Raw genomic sequence first — 12055 nt, forward strand, 5'->3', positions numbered from 1 at the left:
TATTCCCTGTATTTTCCTATACCCAAAAAGGACAAAACTCTGAGACCCATCTTAGACCTCAGAACACTAAATCTTTACATCAGGTCAGATCACTTTCACATGGTGACACTTCAAGACTTAATCCCCTTGCTCAAACAACAAGACTACATGTCAACATTAGATCTCAAGGATGCGTACTTCCATATACCCATACCTACTTCCAAAACTGGGGAACACCGCAAATAGACCTATTCGCAACAAAAGAAAACGCAAAATGCCAAAACTTCGCATCCAGGTACCCACAGCCTCACTCCAAGGGCAATGCGTTATGGATGAGTTGGTCAGGGAAATTTGCTTACGCTTTCCCCTTCTCCCATTCCTTCTGTATCTCGTAAACAAATTGAGTCAAAACAAACTCAAACTAATACTAATAGCACCAACTTGGGCACAACAACCTTGGTACACAACACTACTAGACCTGTCAGTAGAACCTCTTACCAAACTGCCAAACAGACCAGATCTGTTAACTCAACACAAACAACAGATCAGACACCCGAATCCAGCATCGCTCAATCTAGCAATCTGGCTCCTGAAGTCTTAGAATTCGGACATCTAGACCTTACACAAGAATGTATGGAGGTCATCAAACAGGCTAGAAAACCTACTACAAGACATTGCTACGCTAATAAATGGAAAAGATTTGTTTATTACTGTCATAATAATCAAATTCAACCATTACACGCATCCGCGAAAAACATTGTAAGCTACTTACTACACTTACAAAAGTCTAAGTTAGCTTTTTCATCCATTAAAATACATCTCACAGCAATTTCGGCCTATCTGCAAATTACACATTTAACTTCACTATTCAGAATCCCAGTCATAAAAGCATTTATGGAGGGTCTAAAAAGGATCATTCCACCAAGAACGCCACCAGTTCCTTCGTGGAACCTCAATATTGTGTTAACACGACTCATGGGTCCACCATTTGAACCCATGCTCTCTTGTGAGATACAATACTTAACCTGGAAAGTAGCCTTCCTAATAGCTATCACATCTCTCAGAAGAATAAGTGAAATACAAGCCTTTACCATACAAGAACCCTTCATACAAATACACAAACATAAAGTGGTTCTACGCGCAAATTCCAAATTTTTGCCAAAAGTCATATCACCGTTCCACTTAAATCAAACAGTGGAACTCCCAGTGTTCTTTCCAGAACCAGACTCTGTAGCTGAAAGAGCATTACATACATTAGACATAAAAAGAGCACTAATGTATTACATTGATAGAACCAAACAAATTCGCAAAACAAAACAATTGTTTGTAGCTTTCCAAAAACCTCATGCAGGGAATCCAGTATCCAAACAAGGCATTGCCAGATGGATAGTTAAGTGTATTCAAACCTGTTATATAAAAGCAAAGAGAGAACTGCCTATTACACCAAAGGCACACTCCACTAGAAAGAAAGGCGCCACCATGGCCTTTCTAGGAAATATACCAATGGCAGAAATCTGTAAGGCAGCCACATGATCTACGCCTCATACATTCACTAAACATTACTGCGTGGATGTGTTAACAACATAACAAGCCACAGTAGGACAAGCAGTATTAAGAACATTATTTCAAACAACTTCAACTCCTTCAGGCGAAACCACCGCTTTTGGGGAGATAACTGCTTACTAGTCTATGCAAAGCATGTGTATCTGCAGCTACACATGCCATTGAACGGAAAATGTCACTTACCCAGTGTACATCTGTTCGTGGCATGAGACGCTGCAGATTCACATGCACCCTCTCACCTCCCTGGGAGCCTGTAGCCGTTATAAGTTGATAAAAATAAAATTTGTACATTTGTAAATTTGTAAATATATCACTTTTAGTCACATTATGTACATACATACTTACTCCATTGCATGGGCACTATTACTATATGCACAACTCCTACCTCACCCTCTGCCGGGAAAACAATCTAAGATGGAGTCGACGCCCATGCGCAATGGAGCCGAAAGGGGAGGAGTCCCTCGATCTCGTGACTCGAAAAGACTTCTTCGAAGAAAAACAACTTGTAACACTCCGAGCCCAACACTAGATGGCGGGATATGCACAGCATGTGAATCTGCAGCGTCTCATGCCACGAACAGATGTACACTGGGTAAGTGACATTTTCCATATATATCTTTATTGGGTTGGCTCGTGTTGTGCTTGTGATGTTGGTATTCACCTGTTTCCTCGAAGGCACAGTAAAAAATTGTGAAACTGACATCAGCACACCAGCGAGGACTTCTTATGGCGCTGATGACATCAGACGGAGTCGAGTGCGAAGCCGAGCAATTGTGACATCCTCGTCGACGTGGAGAACTATGAAAACATTTCCGTTGAATGTTGGCGCATTGGGAGAATTCATAAGGTGAGGAAGCCACCAGAAAAAGCGTTACCGAAGGTAAGTAAATTGTTCATCTTCACTCTTCGGGTTCTGTTCTTTAGAGATCAAACATACTATAAAAAAAATTCTTTCAACGGTAGGCCAAGACTTGAGCATCCCAGCAGTGCCACACAGATGTTTGCTTCCTACGGATTGGTGTCACATTTTGAGAGAAGCCAGGCACAATATATTCCTTTATTCCTTGCACAGAGAGATTCGTAATTCAAGTAGCAGTGGACGTATTAGCATTCTGAAGCAGTATTTGTATGGAAAGAACTTTGACATGCCATTATCCTGTGTCATAGATGAATGATCATTTTAATGTAATAATTAATTTGGGCACTCCCTGTATTTTTGTGATTGTATATTAGCATTTTGTCTGTATTTTTGTCTTTAAGTAACAATTCAGTAGCACAAATTAATCAACAAGTGCAGGGCTATATGTATGTGGCAAGTATTTGTCCGGACTAGTCAATACATGAATAATCTATTGTTGGTTTTCAATTTTTATTGATCCCTTTCACATAGTCATCCCCAGATTACCAAAAACTACAAGATTCAAGTTCTTCCTATGAGTCTTTAGCAGTCCTTTTGGGAAGGAGAAGGAAGGAGGCAGAATACACTCTCAACTTCTGGAGAACCTTCCCTGGGAAGATGACGGTAGGACCACAGTAGCACATTTTATAACATACTACCTCTCGGCATTTAGCTGCATGTCAGCCTCAGTCCTTGTCCCAAACACATTTTTAATTTCTTTAACTTTTACCAATTTTGTGTGGGTGCCATGGTTTGAGGTGGTTATATCAGCATCTTAGTCCATGCCACGACCATCACCAGCCGCTTTGCCGTTGAGGAGATGCTTGTGTGTAAGCCTTTAGAGGGATTCATGGTTTGTAGGAACATATTTGGTCATGTCTTTCAGTGATATCCCTGGCTTCTCTATTGTTGATTACACTAGATATCCTTGTGTCTTGGAGAGTTACCGGAACCATAAAAAGAGTCTACAATGAATCATGACAAAACAAAGTGACCTTATCTCAGTTTTAATGATGCATGTGTGCATGAAATGTTAATGTGCAATTGAGGAAGATTTAAAAATGGAATAAAATATTAACTGTGTCCTGGTTCGGGGGTTTTATTGCATGCTTGGCAGGATTCTTTAAGGAAGCCACATCGTCGCCTTATCTGTGAGAGCAGTAATCGGGGACTATCCTTGCAGAATGCTGGTCGATTCTCAGTGAACTGGTTCATCCTATTTAATGATGCACTGGTCCATGCGCAGGTGAGTTTTTACCACTATGACGAAGCAGTGCTCTTTATCTTATCTTACCTAGTTTAAAAGCAGTGTGAATCATTCTTTGAAACATGTAAAGTTTAAAGAAGTGATGCCATAGATGGGAATTAATAATGAAAATTTTCCCAAAGCATAACACACATTTGAGCGTTGTTATTGGATGATACAACTTCTATTACATTTTTAGAGAGTTAGTAACTCTTACAATTGGAAATGTGCTTTAAACAACAGAAAGAACTGTGCAGGTAAATAAACAGAGGCAGAATAAGTAAACATAATTAGTACATGGGCAATGTAGATAGCAATACATCACAGACAAACAGTAAGACAGTAAGCAGTGTTAAAGTTCAAAACATTTCGATGTTGGCAGGTGCAACGGTCAGGTACTTCATCGTACCATGTCAGAGATGGGAACCACATGCAAGATCAAAAGTCTTTAATTGCAGACACTACAAACTTGTCAGTGAAGCAATATAGTTATGTGCATTCATTATTGTTTAAGCCACTTATGATGGCTCTATATGAAACGTATTAAAGCATAATGGGTCTGTAAGCAAGGAATATCCTGCAGAAGCTCATCAAGAATGCCATTATCTAGGAGAAGCAAGGTAAAAACGTGAATTAGAAGAAACTGTGTACATTCTCTTTTGAAAGAAAGTAAGGATGATAGTGTAGATTACGGGGGGAATGGAGTTCTATACTTTGGATGCAAAGCCCAAGAAAGATTGGTTAAAGGTATGTTTGTTATTGAAAGCAGAGGTTTTAAGTAGTAGCAAGTCCAAACTGTGGAGTTGGCATGTGTCATTAGAGATCTTCAGTTTCTTTACCGAGTAACAAAGGTTATCAGAGTGGAGCAGTTTATCAACTAGACAGGCATATTTGATTTTGGATCTCCCATTAGTCAAAAGCAATTCAACTACTGCAAGATTTGGGTGACGTGAATAGAATAATTAGACTTTCAAAATCAGGGGGGATCTATACTTGCAAGAGAGGTTTAAGATGTGGCAAATTAATTTTAAGAATGCGGGATAGGATTGTGTTCCCATAATCTAACTGGAGAAAACCAAAACTTTAATGATTTCCTCTAAGTTTTCCTCCATTAGGAAATAATTGAGCCCTTTGAGTGTAAGTTGGTGATTCTCATTTCTTTGTACAGTATTTTTATACTTGTGAATATTGAGTTTGTTATCCAAAACAAAGTCCAGGTATTTGGTACTATGAATAATAGACAGAGTGCAATCTAGGATCTTGAACCGGAGTGGAGAATGAGGGAACCAAAATAGGTATAAAAAAAAAATGTTTTTGAGGAATAATCTTGAGGTTATTCATTATAATCCAAGAGAGTTTGTTGTCCTGAGTTTTGACACATAAGGAAATATTTGGAGGAGACAAAACTTTCAAGTAGAGTTTTGTGTCATCAGCATATTGTTAATAAGATATTCAAATTATTTTATGACATCACCATTTTTAAAATTCTTCTACAATGTCAAACTTTTTTCAAAATAAAAATTGAAGAGGGTGGTGCTTGTGGTACAGCTACAGGGTTTGACAGTTAGCTGTCTGTTTTGATTATTTGGAAGTGGTTAGCAAGAAAGAAGTGAAAAGAATTGCCATTCTATGCATTTCTTTAACGTGTGGAAATGGATGTTGAGGTTAAAGATTTTAAACACCTCTGGCAGGCAAAGTAAAATCAAAACGCATCAATCGCTGTTGCAGAGGATATCATCACTGATTTGCAGGATTGCTATCTCTCTTACTGCAACAAACTCCTTGTTCTAGTGTAATCATTGCTGCATATTATGAACATTATGTTTTAATATTAGAAGTGATAGATCATTTGGTTAGGATCACTCAAGAATGTGAGGGCACTGCAGTTCTTTGTTACCATTACGGAATCTACATAGGAGTGCTGCAGGTTTAAAAAATCAATAAGGACCATTTTGTTAGCATTACACGACTTGGTAATAAATAACCATATGCCTATGACCCACAATTCGAGTTCATATTTAATGCAATAAGGAGAGAGTAGAGTGCCTGTGCAATAAAAGAAAATTCTCCGAGATGTTTCCATCAGTCCTAAGTGTGTCAGAGGTGACCTATTTAGTTGTGTGATCACATACATTTTACCTAGCTAATTACCCACTTTTAAATCAAAGAATAAGGAGTTGCAAAGCACAGTTACAATAATTGAATATGTGACCAGTAAACGATGTTCTAACTACATGCAGATCCACTGAAATTATGTGGCATTGGAGAACAATATTTTACTGAACTGTACTGCAAGAAAATGCATAGCATGCCACAAATTGCAGCACATTCTGAAGCAGTATTAGTTTGCTATTTGTTCCAAAATAACACTTCTTAACACTGTCTGGGCCAAGGTTCCATCCCATTGTAGCATGAATTTAACACTTGAATCCAGCAGTCATCACCAGAAAGGTGAACCAGTAACAAGTGGTCTGCCATTGTGCGACATCATATGTTAACACTTTAAATAACCATTAATCCATTTAAGCTACAACACGTTTTTGTTGAATTCTGAAAGGTATGCAGCAGATGGAGGATTATGGGGCAAGTACAATAAAACCATGATCATGGAGAGAACGCCACAGCTGCAGAATGTCATAACTCCTGTGGCACTGACTTTACCCCCTCTCTAACAACCCCTTTTAATTAATACCAATACGCAGACGGTGTTGGATTTGGAAGAAACCTAACATAGGTTGTGTATTGAGTTTTGATAATATACATTGTTAGTGCAAATATTCTCAAAACCTAATTTTAAGAGGGACACTTAGAATTCCTCTCGATGCACGTTGTGAAAACCAAGAGGATACTTACGTGGGGATAAGAAGACAGCAGTAACTTCCAAAAACGCTAACTGCATTGCATATATTCTCACTCCATTTATTTTCCCACTATGTTACAAATGGTGAAAACCTTAGCACAATTTTACCCAGACAGCGAATTCGAATATTCCTTTCTCATTTCTTCATTGTGCTTAATACCAGTCCTCTTCATCCAGTGCATTGCAAAAGAAGAACCATTCTGTAAATCGCATGCAATAAAGTGGCTAGTAATATTCTTTGTTTTGCCATCGTTGATGACAATTCCTCATGGTTTACTTATTTCCAATAGTCTGAAATTATATGTTCGATGGCATATGTTGCTGCAGATACACATGTTTGGCACAGTCCGCTGCCTGGTGTTGGGCTCGGAGTATTACAAGTTGTTTTTCTTCGAAGAAGTCTTTTTGGTCACGGGACCGAAGGACTCCTCCCTCCTCGGCTCCATTGCGCATGGGCGTCGACTCCATCTTAGATTGTTTTTTTCCGCTGTCGGGTTCGGACGTATTCCTTTTCGCTCCGTGTTTCGGTTCGGAAAGTTAGTCAGAATCTCGGAAGAAAGCGTCGGTATTGTTCCGTTCGGTATCGGGATAGTTAGGTACATCGACACCGATCATCGGAAGACTTTGGGGTAGTTTCGATCCCCCATCAGGGCCTGGTCGGCCCGACCGCGTGCGACATCGAAGCCGATGGAACGGACCCCGTTTCGTTTCTGCCCAAAATGTCACAGTAAGTATCCTTATACAGATCAGCACTTGGTCTGTAACTTGTGCTTGTCCCCCGAGCACAAGGAGGATACCTGTGAAGCCTGTCGAGCCTTCCGGTCCAGAAAAACACTCCGGGACCGAAGAGCCAGGCGTCAACAAATGGCGTCCACGTCGACAAAACAACGTTTCGACGAGGAAGAGGAAACATTCTCGGTTCCGGAATCAGAATCCGGAGACTCCGACGTCGAACAACAGCAACAAACTGTGAGTAAGACGTCGAAAAGTAAATCCATCGACAAACCGAAAGCCCAGGGGACGCCACTGCCAACAGGCCATGGCTCGACCCATAAAACAGGCGACCCGTCGAAGGCGCCGAAAAAGGGCACGCCCATAGCGAAGACACCCGACTCCGGTCGAGGGACCGCCATGGAGCAACCTCGGAGCCGAGAAAGCGGCTCCGAGAGACAAAAACAAGATACCGGCACCGAAAAACATCGGCACCGAGAATCCATGCCGAAAGGAACAAAAATTCTGTCGGTGCCGAAACCGAAAAAAGATTCTCTCTCGGCGCCGAAAAATACCACACCTTCATCCTACTCAGAGGAACAAGGAATAAGTGGCCAAATGCACAGATTTGGACAAGAGCTCCAAAGTGTAGAATCGGACTACACACAAAAGAGACTGTACATCCAGCACGACACAGGGAAGATATCAACCCTTCCCCCAATCATGAGGAAAAGAAGGATCGGACTTCCAAAGGATGACGCACAACCACAAGCCAAAGTGGTTAAAACAGTCACGCCTCCGCCCTCTCCACCACAGGCATCGCCGGCACAAACACCGCCACAAATGCACTCACCAGCGCAAACTAACATAAGTCATGACGATCAGGATCAAGACGCTTGGGACCTGTATGACACCCCAGTGCCGGACAATGATCCCGAGTCATACCCCACAAAGCCGTCACCGCCAGAGGACAGTACCTCATACTCGCAACTGGTGGCTAGGGCAGCAGAATTCCACAATGTCCAACTGCATTCCGATCCTATAGAGGATGATTTTTTATTTAACACCCTCTCGGCTACACACAGCCAATATCAATGTCTCCCAATGCTACCAGGGATGTTACGGCACGCAAAACAAATTTTTGAAGAGCCCGTAAAATCAAGAGCCATCACCCCAAGGGTGGATAAGAAATACAAACCACCACCCACAGACCCAGTGTTTATTACTTCGCAGTTACCACCTGACTCCGTGGTAGTAGGGGCAGCTCGCAAGAGAGCAAATTCACATACATCTGGCGACGCCCCACCTCCGGACAAAGAAAGCCGAAAATTTGATGCGGCAGGGAAAAGAGTAGCATCACAGGCAGCCAACCAGTGGCGCATCGCAAATTCACAAGCGCTGCTGGCCAGATATGACCGCGCACACTGGGACGAGATGCAACTTCTCGTAGACCATCTTCCCCAGGAATACCAAAAAAGGGCGCAGCAAATAGTGGAAGAGGGACAAACGATCTCAAACAATCAAATCCGCTCTTCACTAGACGCAGCCGATACTGCAGCAAGAACAGTCAACACTGCTGTCACCATAAGGAGACACGCTTGGCTACGCACTTCAGGCTTCAAACCTGAAATCCAGCAGGCTGTCCTTAATATGCCCTTCAACGAGAAACAACTTTTTGGCTCTGAAGTGGATACAGCCATTGAAAAACTTAAAAAGGACACAGACACGGCCAAGGCCATGGGCGCACTCTACTCCCCGCAGAGCAGAGGCTCTTTCAGAAAAACTCCATTTAGAGGGGGGTTTCGTGGCCAACCCACAGACACCACCAGCCAACAAACAAGAACCACACCATATCAGGGTTCCTTCCAAAGGGGAGGTTTCAGGGGATATCGGGGGGGTCAATTCCCAAGGAGTAGGGGAAGATTCCAGACTCCAAAAACACCTCCACCTAAACAGTGACTTTCAAGTCACGCAACCCCTTCACTCAACACCAGTGGGGGGAAGACTAAGCCAATTCTACCAAACTTGGCAACAGATTACAACAGACAATTGGGTATTAGCAATAATCCAACATGGCTATTGCATAGAATTCCACAACTTCCCACCAAATATCCCCCCCAAAACACGCAAAATGTCACCACAACATTTAGAACTTTTAGGACTAGAAGTTCAAGCACTACTGCAAAAGGATGCAATAGAGTTAGTACCAGTACAACAAAAAAACACAGGAGTTTACTCCCTGTACTTTCTGATTCCAAAAAAAGACAAAACATTAAGACCAATATTAGATCTCAGGACACTAAATACCTACATCATATCGGACCATTTTCACATGGTCACACTACAAGACATCATTCCACTGCTCAAACAGCAAGATTACATGACCACATTAGACCTAAAGGATGCGTACTTTCATATACCAATACACCCTTCTCACAGAAAGTACCTACGGTTCGTATTCAAAGGAATACATTACCAATTCAAGGTGTTGCCATTCGGAATAACAACTGCACCAAGAGTGTTCACAAAATGTCTAGCAGTAGTAGCAGCACACATCAGGAGACAACAGATACATGTGTTCCCTTACCTAGACGATTGGCTAATCAAGACCAACACAGTAAAAAAATGCGCAAACGACACCACATTTGTCATACAAACCCTTCACAAACTGGGGTTTTCCATCAACTATACAAAATCACACCTAGAACCGTGTCAAACACAACAATATTTAGGAGCAACCATCAACACATCAAAAGGAATTGCCACTCCAAGTCCACAAAGAGTGCAGGCATTCCACAAGGTAATAAGTGCTATGTTTCCAAACCAAAAGATACAAGCAAAACATGTGCTAAAACTTCTAGGCATGATGTCATCATGCATAGCCATTGTCCCAAACGCAAGACTACACATGCGACCCTTACAACAGTGTCTAGCATCACAATGGTCACAGGCACAGGGTCAACTTCAAAATCTGGTGTTGGTAGACCGCCAAACATACCTCTCGCTTCTATGGTGGAACAGCAAAAATTTAAACAAAGGGCGGACATTTCAGGACCCAGTGCCTCAATACGTTATAACAACAGATGCTTCCATGACAGGGTGGGGAGCACACCTCAATCACCACAGCATTCAAGGACAATGGGATATACACGAAACAAAATTTCATATCAATTACCTAGAACTGTTAGCAGTATTTCTAGCGTTAAAAGCCTTCCAACCCATAATAACACACAAATACATTCTTGTCAAAACAGACAACATGACAACAATGTATTATTTAAACAAACAAGGAGGAACACACTCAACACAATTGTGCCTCCTAACACAAAAAATTTGGCAGTGGGCGATTCACAACAACATTCGCCTAATAGCACAATTTATTCCAGGAATACAAAACCAACTAGCAGACAACCTTTCGCGAGACCACCAACAAGTCCACGAATGGGAAATTCACCCCCAAGTTCTGAACAAGTACTTTCAAATTTGGGGAACACCCCAGATAGATTTGTTTGCAACAAAAGAAAACTCAAAATGCCAAAACTTCGCATCCAGGTACCCACACCGGGAATCACAAGGCAATGCTCTATGGATGAGTTGGTCAGGGATATTTGCGTACGCTTTTCCCCCTCTCCCTCTCCTTCCATTTCTAGTAAACAAGTTGAGTCAAAACCAACTCAAACTCATACTGATAGCACCCACATGGGCAAGACAACCTTGGTATACAACTCTACTAGACCTTTCACTAGTACCGCATGTCAAACTACCCAACAGGCCAGATCTGTTAACACAACACAAACAACAGATCAGGCATCCAAACCCAGCATCATTGAATCTGGCAATTTGGCTCCTGAAATCCTAGAATTCGGACACTTAGACCTCACACAAGAATGCATGGAGGTCATAAAACAAGCTAGAAAACCTTCCACTAGACACTGCTATGCATCTAAGTGGAAAAGATTTGTTTACTACTGCCATGCCAATCAAATACAACCATTACATGCCTCTACTAAAGACATAGTAGGATACTTACTACATTTGCAAAAAGCAAAGCTCGCTTTTTCATCTATAAAAATACACCTCGCAGCAATATCTGCTTACCTACAAACTACTCATTCATCGTCTCTATTTAGAATACCAGTCATTAAAGCATTCATGGAAGGGCTAAAAAGAATTATACCACCAAGAACACCACCAGTTCCTTCATGGAATCTTAACATCGTCTTAACAAGACTCATGGGTCCACCTTTCGAACCCATGCATTCCTGTGAAATGCAATATCTAACCTGGAAGGTCACATTTCTCATTGCAATCACATCCCTCAGAAGAGTAAGTGAAATACAGGCATTTACCATACAAGAACCATTTATTCAAATACACAACAATAAAATAGTTCTAAAAACAAATCCAAAATTTCTGCCAAAAGTCATCTCACCATTCCATTTAAATCAAACAGTAGAATTGCCAGTGTTCTTCCCACAACCAAATTCTGTGGCTGAAAGGGCACTACATACATTAGACATCAAAAGAGCACTAATGTATTACATTGACAGAACAAAGCTAATCAGGAAAACAAAACAACTGTTCATAGCTTTTCAAAAACCACACATAGGAAATCCAATCTCTAAACAAGGCATTGCTAGATGGATAGTCAGATGCATTCAAACATGCTATCTTAAAGCCAAAAGAGAATTGCCTATTACACCAAAGGCACACTCAACCAGAAAGAAAGGTGCTACAATGGCCTTTCTAGGAAACATTCCTATGAGCGAAATATGTAAGGCTGCAACCTGGTCTACGC

The 12055-nt window shown here is 41.4% G+C and overlaps 1 protein-coding gene across 3 annotated transcripts in view; it reads left to right on the forward strand.

The window, feature by feature from the left end:
• The window catches only part of ALS2 (alsin Rho guanine nucleotide exchange factor ALS2), an 895474-nt gene that overhangs the window by 461259 nt on the left and 422160 nt on the right, over positions 1-12055 (forward strand). For all 3 annotated transcript variants that reach the window (XM_069226056.1, XM_069226055.1, XM_069226057.1), the window contains 2 exons: positions 2933-3064; positions 3558-3686. In XM_069226056.1, coding sequence (XP_069082157.1) covers positions 2933-3064; positions 3558-3686 — 261 coding nt within the window. The remainder of the gene's footprint in view (positions 1-2932; positions 3065-3557; positions 3687-12055) is intronic.

This window comes from Pleurodeles waltl, chromosome 3_1 (genome assembly GCF_031143425.1).
Source record: "Pleurodeles waltl isolate 20211129_DDA chromosome 3_1, aPleWal1.hap1.20221129, whole genome shotgun sequence".
Taxonomy (NCBI): Eukaryota; Metazoa; Chordata; class Amphibia; order Caudata; family Salamandridae; genus Pleurodeles; species Pleurodeles waltl.